Source organism: Cydia pomonella, chromosome 8 (assembly GCF_033807575.1).
Source record: "Cydia pomonella isolate Wapato2018A chromosome 8, ilCydPomo1, whole genome shotgun sequence".
Taxonomy (NCBI): domain Eukaryota; kingdom Metazoa; phylum Arthropoda; class Insecta; order Lepidoptera; family Tortricidae; genus Cydia; species Cydia pomonella.
In genome coordinates, this window is record NC_084710.1 from 5,534,209 (window position 1) to 5,550,093 (window position 15,885).

At 36.2% G+C, this 15,885-nt stretch overlaps 4 protein-coding genes across 9 annotated transcripts in view; 1 reads left to right on the forward strand and 3 right to left on the reverse strand.

The window, feature by feature from the left end:
- Positions 1-1,721, reverse strand: part of LOC133520424 (activating signal cointegrator 1 complex subunit 2 homolog) — a 49,068-nt gene extending 47,347 nt beyond the window's left edge. Inside the window, exons 1-2 of one of the 6 annotated variants that reach the window (XM_061854817.1) lie at positions 1,575-1,721; positions 1,152-1,244 (exon numbers count right to left, since the gene is read on the reverse strand). The gene's annotated coding sequence lies outside the window, so the exon portion shown is untranslated. The remainder of the gene's footprint in view (positions 1-1,151; positions 1,245-1,574) is intronic. The other 5 variants (XM_061854823.1, XM_061854821.1, XM_061854816.1 and 2 more) reach the window with 5 other exon arrangements.
- Positions 1,722-3,513: 1,792 nt separating this feature from the next.
- Positions 3,514-7,869, reverse strand: LOC133520309 (uncharacterized). The gene is made up of 2 exons (XM_061854678.1): positions 7,777-7,869; positions 3,514-3,828 (listed from the first exon to the last, which is right to left on the reverse strand). The coding sequence occupies exons 1-2, from the start codon at positions 7,867-7,869 to the stop codon at positions 3,514-3,516; spliced, it is 408 nt and encodes a 135-aa protein (XP_061710662.1).
- LOC133520426 (uncharacterized) lies at positions 7,569-10,071 on the forward strand. The gene has a single exon (XM_061854825.1). It carries the CDS (start codon positions 8,216-8,218, stop codon positions 9,905-9,907), a length of 1,692 nt encoding a protein of 563 aa, XP_061710809.1. The 5' UTR covers positions 7,569-8,215; the 3' UTR covers positions 9,908-10,071.
- Positions 10,072-12,099: 2,028 nt separating this feature from the next.
- Positions 12,100-15,885, reverse strand: part of LOC133520427 (short neuropeptide F) — a 108,998-nt gene continuing 105,212 nt past the window's right edge. The window contains exons 6-7 of the mRNA XM_061854826.1: positions 15,573-15,659; positions 12,100-13,474 (exon numbers count right to left, since the gene is read on the reverse strand). Of these exons, the coding sequence (XP_061710810.1) occupies positions 13,415-13,474; positions 15,573-15,659 (147 nt within the window). The 3' untranslated portion in view covers positions 12,100-13,414. The remainder of the gene's footprint in view (positions 13,475-15,572; positions 15,660-15,885) is intronic.

A 15,885-nucleotide genomic window follows, 5' to 3' on the forward strand; every position in this document is an offset into this window, starting at 1 on the left:
TCCGTTGCAGTAGTTTAATTTAGTAAATATCGCGGTAAACGAAGACAAAAATGTTCTATGATGATTAATAATAATTAAGTTGTAATAAATTAATAACATTATGGGTGCTAATAAATGTTTTGTTGTTTTAGAGTTAATATTATAAATGTTAAGAGACAGTATCATTAAGACAACTTGCGTCCAAGTGTCGCCGGTCTCATTTGAGAGAGTTCATCGAACGTTTGTTTGTGTTCAATATGTCCTCATTAGTGTATTGTTTTCTTTCACTGACACGCTGTGAACATTTGGCGCATTTTATTGAGAAAACGTCTGCACGTAGGTGTACGAAAAACAGTGTGCTATAATGCTAGCTCTTCGGAAGATGCGATATAATAAGTAGACGACGAGAGATTATCTATTTTTGTTCTGGACTCCTTGCTCGCATGCGTACGAAATATTTGCCAGCCAAAGTGGCTACTTTTGTTTTAAGAGCGCGTTCATCATTGAATTTTACCAACACTCGTCTGATACACCTTGAAGAAAACATTGTTAAAAATAGGTCGTCCAAAGTAAACAATGATTATCCTTGGACCAGGACAGACGGAAACTAGATTTTCTAATAGCTGTGAGGCCAGCGAAGTCATTTTCTAGAGGAACAAGGTTAACAATACCGTCATCAAGGTTGAAAATAATTCCGGCGAGTAATTCGGAACAGTTATACAGCGTACAGGAATAACTCTTCAGCTATTTATACAGCGTGTTCATGACATGCTGTCTCTAGATGTAAAGTAATAATGATGACAGGTATACATTACGAGTACTTTATACTTGGCATAGTTTACAGTTATTTGGGTCCAAGTAAGCGTTATAATAACAAGCATTCACTGTCGCCCTCTAGCAGCAGGGGTTAAGGTGACTTCACAACGTTTCACGTTCAAACATGGCCCGCTGGAGCATGTTTATGCGGAACGCTAGACGCTGGCGCAGCGTTATTATGCGCGAAAACGTAACGACTTATTTCAGTCCCGTCAAGTCACGGCTAATTATTTTTGTAACTGAACACCTGTAGTTAGTCATGAATGTCGAGGTCGTCGGGTGATTAGCGATGGAAAAACGAAACGAAGCATTTATTAGTGCTGTAGTTTTAATGAAGCGGCGAATAGAGCGGGTACCTTGTGCGGCGGTCAGGTTCGTGCGAGCGGCTTGGGCGCCTGTCTCTTACTGAAGCGGGAATCGCCGCCCACGGCGCGTGTTCTCGACCGCACCTGCAATATTTCGTGAATTGCCGATCGTGTATAGGAAATCAGATAAAATATAGAGAGTAATAAGTTATCAAATCATAGACATTTTGTTTTATTCTGATAAGTCATTTAAAAATTAGAAATAAATAAGTCAAAAGCAAGGACAAAATAAATCGAATCGTAATGTTCCTTTTCCCCCATGTTTCTAACTTTATCCACATGTTTTATTCACATAATGTTTATTTATACAAGTAAGTTTCTCTCTAAATTTTTCTAGTCAACTTTTCCTTCTCATAAAAAATGTAATAAAATAATTCAAACATTATACAAATAAAGTAACATTCCTAGACTTACCTAGAGTAAAAAGAAATGCAATGGATTTATCAGAAGATTATTCTATGCACTTTTAAACTGGACGTCACAAATACAGGTAATCAAAACTTTTAAAAATACACTGGTATGTGGAAATCGCGGCTCCCCGACCACGAATGAGCACCGGCGTCCACTATCGCGAGAAATTTGATTAAGTTTACACCAACACGACTATTTTTAGTTTGCCCACAGCAGCAATAACCTGGACGTGTATAGCAGCTTCTGAAGGACCTCGTTCAATGACTCTTAAATCGTGACTAGTGTATTTTGACAGCATAAGAAGCTTATTGTTGTCATGTGAAGGGTGCTTTGAAGAATGGGATGGGTTGGGTGTCTATGCATTCTTGGCCTTGCTTATTGAAGAGGAAAATTAATGTCTGCCATTATTTGTTGTGTCATCATATTATTAAACAAGCCAAGCAGCGTAAACAATATCGCATAAAAAGGATCCATTTTCCACATTTCCCTGAGTTTTCGTGCACTTGAAAGAATGTATTGGATTAATACTAAAATTGCTTTTATTATGGAGTATATTTGTTCGGGTTAAACAACACTACATATTTTGAACACGTTAGATGGGATTGGGATGAAATGGAAACGCTATGTTACGAGAATACTTTTAATTACACTCCACAAGTTACAAGTTAGAAGGTATTTTTTTGTTAATGTTACTACAGTCGCCTTCAGATAAATTGGAGCGGCCAAGTTGGTCACAAATATCTAAATAAAACATCTTGGCAACTGTACGTTTTTAACGGCAGAGACAAAAGGAAAAGTTAGAGTATAAATGTATTATTATATACTATAATATATTGTATATGATGATTATGTTTTTGTGGGCCGATTTAATCAATAGCTCTTTCTAGCTCTATACGCAAACCCTGATATATTTATTATGATGTGTGGTTTTATAACAACGTGGCCTATTCGATATTCCAATGTGACAAGTGGGATCATTATGTAGACTTTTCTTATACATTTTGTTAACCATTCGTACGTATACATGATGTCCGGTAATGAATGGATAACCTACTAACCACTGACAGGGCACCTTAGGCTGGTCTAGAAAATTGACTTATAGGTCTAGTAAAAGTTTCATGGTTTTTGAGACAATCAAACATTAAGTAGGATGCTGGCTATTAAAAAAGAAAGAAAAGTTCGATCATCGCGATAACCGCGAAACCTTTCTAGACTTATAAGTCCATTTTCTGGACCAGGACTGTCGGGGGTTAGAAGGTTATCCATTAATTACCTTCTTCTTCTTCTTTTCATCCTGTTACCCCCTGCTGGGGTGTAGGGTTCGAACCATTTTCTTCCACTGACTTCGGTCCTGGGCAGCTTGGGTAACCTCCTCCCACCCCATCCCCAATACACCCAACTCTTGCTCCACGGAACGGCGCCAAGTAGATTTAGGGCGACCATGTTTCCGTTTTCCGGGCATCTTCCAAGTCAGGGCCACCTTGGATAGGTGGGTGTCAGGCTTCCTGAGGATATGCCCTATCCAATGCCATTTGCGCGTTTGGATCTCCTTATGTACGGGTGCTTGTCCGGTTATTCTCCATAAGTGAGCGTTTGTGATCCAGTTAGGCCAAAAGATGTGCAGAATTTGCCTTAAGCATTTGTTCACAAACACTTGGAGTTTTGTTATTAGGTCTTTGCGGACAAACCAGGTTTCGCACCCGTACAGTAACACGGCCTTTACATTGGAATTGAAAAACCTCACTTTAGTTCTTCTCGTCAGGGTAGAGGAGTTCCACACAGGTTTAAGCTGGCTGAATGCGGCTCGGGCTTTGTTTATTCGTGTTTCAATGTCAGCTTCCGTTCCTCCACTCTGGTCGACAATACTGCCCAGATAGCAAAAGCTAGCCACTTGTTCAATCTGATTTCCCTAGATCAGCATTGGGGTTGAATCGGTGGTGTTCTAGCACATTTCCTTTGTTTTATTGTAGTTAATGCGCAATCCTTCCTTTTCAGCCTCTTCTGCTAAATCTTCTGCCTTGTCTTGGAGTTGCTCACGCGTGGTTGCTATAAGGCAGAGGTCATCTGCAAAGTCGATATCCTCGAGGTCGTTTTCAGATGTCCAAGGCAAGCCTCTTCGACCTCTGCTGGTAACCCTGCACTTCACGTCGTCAAGCACCATCAGAAACAGCAGTGGGGAAAGCAAGCAACCCTGCTTGACACCTGCTGTGACATCTATACTCTCAGTGAGTCCATTAATTACCGGTATATTTAAATCCTGTACACATGTTTCAAACAATGTTTTGTTTATTTAGAAACCAATGCTCTACAGCTCGAACAAAACCCACGATTACATCAACCCACAAATACCTATGCAAATGGTGAATGTATAGACAGATGCAGAGAGAGGTGACCCCCCCTACATAGACTGATTATATGCAGTGGGGAATCAAACACGTTTTTCTCTATTAAATAAAGAAAAAATGTTCGTCCTTCCATCCGTCATTTATATTTTTGATGAGTAAAATTTTAAAACCAAAAATATCATACTTTAAACTACTGCTATTAATATGTGTATCTCGAATAAAGCCCCAGATAGCATCAAACCTGACAAGTTAAACAAGTTGTCAGGGATATCCTTAATATTAATGTCAATGACACCAAATTACATAAATATATAATATACAAATACTTAAAAACATAGAAAACGTCTAACCCATGAGACAGGAATGTATATATTTTTTTTTAGTTTATTCATAAACCAAACAGTCATATAAACACATTAAATATGCAATACAAAAGATGTATTGCAATAAAAGAAAAAGGCAGTAAAAGACCTGGAGGTTCATAGTCATAAATAATGTTAACTGAAATAAGTACTTACAGGCACGAGAATATCTAATGTATAGATTTAATGTATTTATCAGATAGAAAATTTACTGCATACAATATAAATATATAAGTACATGGGTACTCATCACATAAATAAATTCCCTTACCAGGATTCGGCCCCAGGATCATCGGCTTCATAGGTATTTCCGACTAGCCCAGATCGGTCGTCAAAGCTTCATAATGTCATAATGCATTATAATAAATAATGTTAATTTTAGACGGTTGCATCAACTTGATAGTACTATGACAGGTGGTTCCACGGCCGCTACGATGCATTACACGATGGTGGGCGTCTATGATGCACGCATGCAGGAGGCCAATTCCCGAATGGATATTTGACAATTTGTATTAGATGGAATAATATTGACAGTAATAATAATAATTCAGCCTATATAAGTCCCACTGCTGGGCACAGGCTTCCTCTCATATGCGAGAGGGCTTGGGCTATAGTTCCTACGCTAGCCCAATGCGGATTGGGGACTTCATATACACCTTTGAATTTCTTCTCAGATGTATGCAGGTTTCCTCACGATGTTTTCCTTCACCGAAAACCTAGTGGTAAATATAAAATGATATTTCGTACATAAGTTCCAAGAAATTCATTGGTACGAGCGAGGATTTGAACCCACGACCTCCGGATTGAAAGTCAGACGTCATATCCTCCGCCACCACCACATAATACATTGACAATAATATTCCAATATAAGTGGTTGACATTGGAACGATATGTATTGAAAACTAAAAGTAGGGAAGAACCTGCTAAAGGGGTTACGGCATTTTGTGAAAAAAAAATCTTTCTGCTACCCAAAGGTTATCCCGAAGCTTGCGGTTGCACTTTAGCGACCGCCTGTTGTCTCCCTCTATCATTAATTGTTTTCTTATAGCTGTATCTTTTACTGAGGTGTGCCAATAAAGAGTATTATATCTAACGAAAACATTGGTGTTAGTTAACATACACATATTATCTATCGATGACTGTAACATGTAGTGGCATTAGCGCTGCATTTACACCTTTACTAAATATAAAATCCAAATCTTCAGCATAACTGGTAATACGACTCCGGGTTGGATCTGTACCGATTCGCAAAAGTCGCAAACAGACGATGAACCGATTATTCAGATTATTCCACTTTATATCGTAGAGTTCTGTGTTTGACATATTGACGGGCGCGTTTGTCGCAAGACGCAACGGCAGATGCTACCCAGGCTACACTTGGAACTGCAAGATCGCAATCAGATAATGTTTTTTGATAGTTCGTGATATGATTTTGTGATATGACCAAAAATTTATTATTTCAATATTATGTTAGGATTAGGAACATCATAAATTTAAAATTCACTAGTAACATCTCTAGATTAAAATAAAGTGGTAATAATGTATTAACCCCCTTATTCATAAGCCGCTAATAATCGTTTGTCCCTATCCATCATACCGATACGTCGGAAAGGGACAAACGATTATTAGCGGTTTGTTAACTTTAGTAGACGTTTATGAATAAGGGAGTAAGTGTAGATCGCGTCATTCGCGAAGACGCGTGTCTTGACTCGTAATGTCATGTCATTAAAGGTTAGATTTGACAAATCTGTGCGTCATCGTGTATGACACGAACTATATTGTCGTTATACAAATTATTCATTGTGATGCTGCTGGTATTCATTAGTTCCTGAGAAATATAAGTAATTATACTAATGATTGATGTTTATATCAGCAATGATTGATGTTTAGTATTAGCTTCGACGAGAACATGTGCCTTAGCCAAGTTTTTAAACTACTCTGAATAAAATAACAGTGTTGCTAATATTACCGTTTTAAAATACAACATTGTCGGTTACTAGGTTAGGTACTACCGTGTGCTGGTGTTTGAATTTCAAAGAATAATGTGATGTAAAAGTTATGCATTTAAGATGAAGCTTCGTTAAGAAAAATAGTGTGGTGAACACCATGCAGTGTATTTTGTAGGTAAGTTTAGTAACTGGTAACATTTTTGTAGATAGTACACTTATATCTGAATTTTAAAAGTACTTTTACAACATTTGTACACTTGGTATATAGTACTAACTATATTACATAATAATGCGGTAAATAATATTTAACAAAATATATTTAGTTCATGATTTATGCATTTATTAATCCTTCCCCCAATATCTGCATGGCATGTTACACACAATGTTTTTCATCACACTTGCGAAGAAAAAACTAAATTTTAAGCGAAATAACTCTTAAATACGGTGACATTTCAAACATTCGTCCGCCATATTGCCGTTCTTTGACAGGTTAGGCATCGAAGGCACGGACCTATTCGGCATTCAGCCACGATTGGAACAAGTGTGATTTTCGAGCAAGTGTGATGAAAAAATCTAAAGGGTACTTAGACAACGATATATATAATATATAGATATTTATAATTACTTAAATACATAGAAAACACCCACGACTCAGGAACAACTATCCATGCTCATCACACGAATAAATGCCCTTACCAGGATTTGAACCCGGGACCATCGGCTTCATAGGTAGGGTCACTACCCACTAGGCCAAACCAGTCGTCAAAATTTATTTCGCTTAAACTTTTTTCTTCGCAAGTGTGATGAAAAACATTGTGTTTTTACACCGGGGGTAAGAATATTGCTAACGAAGTCTTTAGATGCACGACAGCCGCACGCATGCATCTATAGAGAGGCGGCGCATCGTGGATGACACGAACTATACATAAAAAATATAAATGTAGGAACGTTAAATCACGTTATACGAAACGTTAAAAAGGATTCTTAAATTGTTTAAAATATTGATTAAATATATTTATATTTTAGAGTAAGTATTACTTATTAAAAAGGGTATATTTTTTAGAACGTAGAAGAAATTTTCAATAATGATAAAAACGATTTAATATAGAAAATGATATATTAAATATAACAGCATACTTCAGGGCGTTATAGCAGCTGAGTGCGAAGCCTCGAGGGCGTATTTAAATGCATTGAGCATGATCGCAATTTATACGACATTAGCGCCAATAACACCGCACGAGGGCGCTCCGACACCCACGATAGAAAAATATTGAAAATACATATTGTTAATATATTGTTAATAAATGTCATTGACGTACATTTGTCGTGTATGTGTGACGTGTAAAAAATATATAAAAGTTGTCTCTAAAGCGAGGTTTAGACTAGCCAGAACTTGCATGTAATTTTTATTACATGGCGGTATCTGATCAAAATTTTTAATGCAGTTTTTAGTAGTTGGCAATGTAACATAAATTGCATGCAAGTTCTTGCTATTCTAAGCCTCAATTAAGATACACATAAGGCTGGCGTCGGCGTCAGTTAGGCTTACCAAGGTGGATCGCAATAATTCGCCTTCTATACATTTACTATGAAACTTACCTTTACCATTCATAGTAAAGTCCGACCAGAAGTATAGGATCATTGTCAAGAGGGCGCTTTTTTCCTCATGTATATGGTGACAGTTCAGTTTAGTATGAAAAAGTTAGCTCCAATGAAATTCCGCAACATGGCGCGTGATCATATATTACTGGTTAGGCTTTAAATGTATAGAAGGCGAATTATTGCGATTCGATTCGATTCGCCTCGGCGAGCCTAGTCGACGCCAGCCTTTGTGCTAGTTGATCGTGTGTGGGACATTAAAACCTCAGATTAATCCTCATTTATAAAAAGTGTCACTGTCATAATTTTTTTAATAACAAATCAACTTCAGTTCAAATCGTTTTACAAGTTTTTTTTATAATAGATATCAGTTATATTAAAAATAACAGATGAATTTACTGGACCTACCCACGGAAATTGGAACATTAATATTCACGTATTTGGATATCAAGTCAAAAATAAATGTTTACAGTGTAAATGAGTTGAAAGAGTTTTTTGCACCATGTCTGATGAGGAAAGTAAATATATCCAGGAGTACCATCGCCTCAGTGAAGACATTGAGTTCTAGTGTTCTTCAAGTTTTTGCCGTTAACATTCAGGAACTAAATCTCAGTGGAATTCAAGATCTTACAGCTGATAAGCTAACTCCATACTTACAAAGATGTACTAATCTAACAACCTTAGACGTGACCTTTACCAGAATATTTTTATCAGATGTGGAACACGTTTGTTGCAATAGTTTAAAGAATATCAGTATAAATTATTTTAAATGGCCTAGGAAACACGATAATGATGAAGTATGGCAAAAAACTTCAGACGTATTTAAAAGGCAAAAGTTTGAATATGTACATTTTGTTGTGTTGGAGTTCTATGACTCTGAATCTCCTCTCAAATTTATGGAAGATATCCCTATGACTAAAGATTTTAAAATTACACTCGCTGATAACTACAGAGATTATTCAGAAACCGATGAATATTACGAATCAGTTAATGTTGAAGAGAGCATTGACATACATTTCGAACGTCTATGTTACATTTTTCGTGATTGTAGAGTAACTCACAAAACTTCAAGAAGTCTAAAAGGTGTATCAAATTTGGACTATAGAAAGATAGAATACATTTTTATTATGTATTTAGAAACAATATACATCTATGTATCTCCAATTTTCAATGGAATGTTCTCACTATGTTGCTCAGACCTGACAATAAATATCTGTTCGCATCTACCTTTAGATTTTATGTTAGACGGAAACATCATATTCAAAGCTTGGAACAAAGAAGTAACAGTGTTTAATGAAGATTTTTTCAAAAACATATTGAACGAACTAACAGATTATTTTCCCACATATTTTTGCATGCATACTAAGTTACCTATGAACATTACTGCAGCACCCAGCCATTGGTATTGCATAGATTCTTGTGACACGTTTAATGAAATTCTAGATAACTTGCCAGAAAATGTTACTTTGACAGATTTCTGTAGAAAAGGCTCAGTTGTGCGATGGAATCGGCTTGTAACACTTAAATCAGAACTTAAAAGTCTTAAGAACATAACGTTTCTAAGTTTAAGCAATATTTGTGCGAAAGGCGATTTCTTCTCGCATATTTTCTTACAATGTAAAAGGCTGTATACTATTGACGTATACATTGAGAACCGTGGCCGTCCGAGCTCATACTCAAGTTGTACACTGTCTCTGTTTAACTCAATACATCTGTCAAAATGCTTGAAGAACCTGAAGTTAACATTAGAAGACATAGAATATGGGATGGTGTTTGACTCAATCAGTCAATGTCCATCTTTGGAGAATGTCCATATATGCGAGTACCAACGTGTTATAGCAGACTACGAGGCGGACGAGGAAAATGTTTCGTTATTTATAGAGAAGTGCTGCAACTTGTACAGTCTATTCATTGAGGCGGACATGGATCCAGAGGCGTTGACTATGCTAATGGGTGCCTTAAGAACTACCGCGCAGAATCTTGAGAAAGACCATTTATGTGTTGAAGTGTGTGATTGCTACGGAGGATGGAATCCATTCGCAGATGTGTTTAACCCCAGCCCGCTGCGTATAACGGAATGAACTGTCGGTAGGTATGTTGATATTTTTTGTTTAGATTCGTAATTTGTAATTTAGCCGTTTAGTAATATGATCATTTGTTATTTGTTAAAAAAATCAAGTCTTTTTAATTTTATTAAAATTATGATAGCATTTTGTAACATTAAAATAATCAATTTCAAACGTGACTTTAATCCTGCCTACGCCTAGTTCATATTGTTTTTCGCTCCCAATTCTTATAATGCAGGCTATGTTGGATATTTATACATCATATTGTGTAAAATTTATTTAAATAATGTAAATATCCAATGAAAAAAATGAGGACTTTTGTATACTAGCAAAGCAAGGTGGCAAACAAGCATACTGCCCGCTTGAGCTTTCTCCGCAGCCTGCAACTCCAGAGTACGATCGTATGCAGAAGCGTCGTCCACTTTTCTCTTGAGTTTGAAGAAGTAACAGACAGCGAGACAGATTAGCCTTCGCATTAATAATATCAGCAGGGTTTAGTAGGGACATTACCAAGCACCAAGTAGCTAAGCGGTAGAGGTGGTGAAAATAACTAGGGGCTTAGCCAAGATGACAATCGTACATCGACAGCGTATTTATACGAAAAGTTAAAATGTATCGGGATGACAGATGACGAAACACAACCTATACATTCAATCACAGTGATATACACACACACACGCGCACTCAGATAAAACACACACACACGTTATGCAAGCCATGTCTACTTTGTATAAAATGCTTTTTACTCCCTTCTTTTTTTGTAGGTAATCTCTTGTTTCCACTTAGTTGCATGACTTGCATATTAGTTGTACTTTTGTCGAGATCTGTTATTGGCTATGTTTTCTGTTCACTATGTTCTGAATTACTTTTTGTATTGCTGTTGATCCCCCAAATAAATATAATAAAATAAAGCCACGTGACTATTTCCATACGTCAGGGGTTCCCAAAGTGTGCGCCGCGGCGCCCTGGTGCGCCGTAGAAAGTAAAGAGGGGCGCCGTGAGTTCTATCATTATCCGAAACTACAAATATTCGCGGGTACCTATTTGAGCGCTCGCATCGGTAAATAATATAGCGTCGTGTCACTCTTTTTCGACCGTGATTTTAAATTTACAAGGGCGCCGTTGCAAACTACTAAACTTGTAACTGCGCCGCATGTTGAAAAAGATTGGGAACCCCTGCCATACGTTATTTATGTTTCGATTGGCGTTTTCTATCAAGGATTCATGTTGACTAGGACACTTCTGCGCACGCGCTTATCCTCTTAACAATAAAGTTGTGTTCAGTTCATTTTGAAGACCTCGCCCACTTAGCAACTTTTGCTGCTGACTGTATGAATATGTTTAAAGAGAGTTAAGTTTAACAACATAGTCCATGTAACATACTTATTTATCTTTATCTGTTTAAATAACACCGGTTACACTCACGTGAATTATTCGTCGCTATTGGCGACATATTTAGAACCCATTGGGGGTCCTTCTTCAGGCTTGAGTGCTCACGACGGCTGCACGGAGCTCGAAACATGTCGCCAATAGCGACGAATAATTCACGTGAGTGTAATCGATGTTATTTAAATATTTTGAGATATGTCTCACGAAAGTTTCGTTTCGATTATCTTTACCTGAGCCTAATCAAGTGTTATATGATAGAATTGCTAGAATTCAGAATGGATAAAGGTGCCGTCTGGCTCACTTGATGTTCTCCTTTGCTAAATTGTCGACCCAAAACAAATAACAAGGTTTCTCGGCTGATTATCTACGCCTAATAAAAACAGGAAAGTCATTTCGCAAGGCGGCTTTAACATGCTTGCACAGTAACGTTTGTTTCAAAACTAAACGTCAGTTATGAGTAATAAGATTGTTTTTACAGTAACTGTCATGCCTTGGCTAAATTATATATTGGAATAAGGGGAAAGTATCTCCACCTTACTGAAAACCTCAGCCAAATAACACTAGACTCTACTAACAGTGTTGTGTTAGGGTCGGCGTGTTAGGGTCGGGAACGCGCATGTAACACCTCTGGAGGTGCAGGAGTTCATATGTTGCGGAGACTGCTGACCATCAGGTGGGCCGTATGCTTGTTTGCAAATAACATGAAATATTAAATAAGGATAACTCGATCCTTACCTACGGTTCATACAAAAAATTGGAAGTTAAGGAGATGGATGAGAGGAGTGGGATGCTTATAAAAGTATAAAAAAACTATATAATATGTTGGCAATTTTTTATATTTCAACTCATCAATTGCACTATAATATCTATACAAAATTAACATAGTTTTACTACATATAGTATACCTAATTTTCCCGACATGAAAATATAACATTAGCATTTTGTTTTGACAAGTGACGGCGAGTATTATTTTAATATTAGTAGTACCTACGAACGAAGCAGTTTTACATTTACCCAGCTCATGAAATGTACAACTCTTCGCAAGAAAATATCTATATTTTGTTATTACAAACTATAAGAGCGATCAACGTAAGAAACTTAAACTAAAATACAGTCTTAATACAACATTGACTAGAATGACATCGGTATCGACTATGACATGAAAATTAATGCTTTGGTTTCATTTAATCTTAATTTCATTTTACCCGTTTACCAAAATTCCTAGATTTCAAAAGTGAATAGTTTCAAACTGCCTGAATCTCAGAATGCCTAACTTTTTTTCCCAAATTACTACATTCCCAAAATGCCTAAACTTCGAATTGACGTGGTGTCATAATACCTAAATGTCAACTTACCTACATTCATGAGTGCTATTTTATCTAATACCTGTTATCCGTCTTTAGCTCCGGCAGATTGTAAAAAAATATTGTACATACGACAAAGGTTATAAAATTGCACTTCAGACATAATTAAACTTAGTATATTTAAAAAAGAATCCATCAGATTCGGTATTTGATGAAACATACTTTTTAACATTTAGGTATTTTTCGTTGGGTGGACGACATTCGGAAAATTGCGGGACACTTCTGGATGCGATTAGCTCAGGATCGGGACAAGTGGCGTACTGGAAGAGAGGCCTATGCTCAGCAGTGGGCGATAAAAGGCTGATATGATGATGATGATGAGGTATTTTTAGACTTAAACGATATGAATAAAAGTCATTATGACATTTGGCCATTTTAAGAAGGACACAATTTGATATTTAGGCATTTTGGGACTGAGTTGTTATGAAATTTAGGAGATATAAATTCAATGGCATTATGATATTTTGATGCAATGAAACCAAAGTAAATTAATGAATTTAAAAGAGATGAAATAAATCATAGGTGCAACTTTCAAGTCTACCCGTAACAAAAGCACTGGAATTAGGATATATAAGTCTGTTCCATAACTAACAACATACATTAAATTATCTGATTATTATGTACATAAACTTACGAAGTATTTGAATAACATTTAAAAATTGATATTGAATATTTGACACGTAGAATGTTTGTCGTAGGTAAATATTTCCTTATCGATAGTAGTAGGGGTGTGTGGAGGGGATGTCTATAGCTAGAGTGGATATGTCGCTTAATCTTGTTGCCTGTTGTCCTCCTCCGCGCTGGCCTTCACTTCCTTGGGCAGAGTTGACTGAAATGTAAAACATGTGTTTAATAAACTTTTTTTTATGTCATGTAAGCAATTTTTATTTATTTAGCAGAGCAGTCTGCTAACGAAATTACAATTTTTGAAATACAAAATGGCTATCGATATCTTCGCCGTAGCTCGGTTGCTGGTATGATGAACTAGTGACCAACAAGTCGCAACACTCGGAACTATATGAGTTTTGCGGGCAAATTTTCCAGATATGTTTTATTTAAAAAATAATGCACAATATTTATTATACATCTCAGAAAAGTTAATAATAAGATCAAGTTTTTATTTAATAAATGTTTAAAAACTTTACTTTTATATGATGACTTGATTATCGATCGTAAAGCTCAAATTTAACAAATTTGGTCTTGCTAAATACAATTTTGCGTTAGGTACGTGAATTTGTATCGTGATTTTTCATTACCGAGACTAGAATTGTTGAGTATGAGGACAGTTGACAACAGAAATTGATCAACAGGCCCATTCGAACATATACTGATATCAGACTGATGCCATCAATGGATGTCATTTAGTTATCGTGCATTTCCTATCGTGTAGGTATTTACTAGTTCGTACATGTATTGGCATAGGCAAGATCATAACTAACATGATTTTTGAATCATGTTAGTTATCATCTTGCCTTGCAAAAAAAATAATCTCTAGATATAAATAATATCATATTTTACACTGAGTAACCCACTCTTGAACCAATGCTTTTTCTTGTTTTTATGGAGAAATATAATCCACTATTTAATTATGAGTATCTAACCCCAAGACACAAAGTTTCTTGGCACAAGTTATTTAATTATTGCACTAAGAATACAATACATAAATTAAAACGCAAACGCTCTTTGTGAAAATATCGAGCTTTTAAAAAAAACATTTTTTAATAGCTCGGATAAAGTATTGATTTTTTTAGCTTAAACAAACTATGAAACATTATATATCTTGACGCAAGAATTTTATTGTTTCCTTATATAGGAAACACAAAATATCTTGACACAAGAGTATTTACTTGGAAGACGAACTATTTTTTTTCTGTGTACGCCTATCTAATGATAGGTGTAATGATGTCGTGTACGTTCGAATTGGTCTGAAATACTCGTAACTCAATATAATGGATTTTCAACAAGTTGCAGCGATCAAATGACTTAATATATCCCTATTTAGCTGCTTAAACTATTCGTGAATGTCTTTTGAGCAGCGGTGTGACCGATCCTTTATATTCTAAAACTACGACTAGATATAATTACCATAACATTAGGCATAAATCTAATTCAATCAAAATAGCGACTTCAATATATTAACTTCTGAGAAGATAATATTGTGCAAGAATTTTCTGGCTACTAATGTACTTATTACAATAGGAGGCATGGTCTTTGTTATTATCCCAAAATGAAGAATTATAATGTTCTTTGCCTACTGCTATATTCTTCACTTGACCATCTTTATACATAGTAATTTAATTGCGGAAATGAATTTGAAACTTACTAAGCACTTAAATACGAAACTTTCCTGTTTACTACGCTTTGAAATACTTTTAGGACTTGAAGTTACTTGATAAATTTCAGTGTGGGTTGTAATTTATAATTTTGGGTTGTTTAAATTGTTATTCTCCAGTTTTCTAAGTATTACATATATGGCAAAACTAGCGGACTAAAGAACCGATGTAGTGTAGTGTAGCTAGATTTTGTAACTAGTAAATTTATTAATATTATAACATCAGAGACATATGGATAAATAGTAAATATTCAAAATGAACAACCACAATACAACACCACGTACCTCGCGTATATCTTATCTTTACGATTTTTTCCATTTTAGCTTTATACGTAGGAAAATTTGTCACCTACTGCTATTACGACTCTTAGAGGTCGCTGTCTTGGGCACCATTAAGTTTTAAGATTTAAGGCCCAGTAGGTTCGTATTCTTCTCTCACTCTCACTGAGCGTAAGCGTGAGCGAGATTTATTATTGTTTTATTTTTATATATTAGATACAGACGGACAGCGAAGTCTCAGTAATAGGGTCTCGTTTGACTATTTGGGTACGGGACCCTAAAAACACAAAAAAAAAATACTTGATTTAGTACATACTTCGAAGGGCAGTAAAAACATGTTGTTGTCAGATCGGCGGCCGAATCGTAGGCGCATGGAGGGAGCGCGCGCCGAGCGATCCTGCTCCTGTAATAGGACAGTATAATTAGCACTGGTACTAAGTCTATGTATGAATATGCAACACACTTCAAACAGGTAAGCACACAGTTTCATGTTGTTTTTGAGAGCTAAACTGGTGTATCTTCACCGCACTTAAATTTTATGGAGCAACATTGTGCAATAGGAAGTAACTAGTAACTAGGTAAGTTACCTAATGTTGCATAGTGTTGCGCTACAAAATTTGCACACACTG

Excerpts from the sequence above, each read along its gene's own strand:
- LOC133520426 (XM_061854825.1), top strand. The coding sequence starts at position 8,216 with ATGAATTTACTGGACCTACCCACGGAAATTGGAACATTAATATTCACG.
- LOC133520309 (XM_061854678.1), bottom strand. The coding sequence starts at position 7,869 with ATGATCCTATACTTCTGGTCGGACTTTACTATGAATGGTAAAGGTAAG. Across the intron at positions 3,829-7,776 it reads AATTATTGCGATCCACCTTG|GATTTAAATATACCGGTAAT; the intron begins GTAAGCCTAACT and ends ACATGTGTACAG.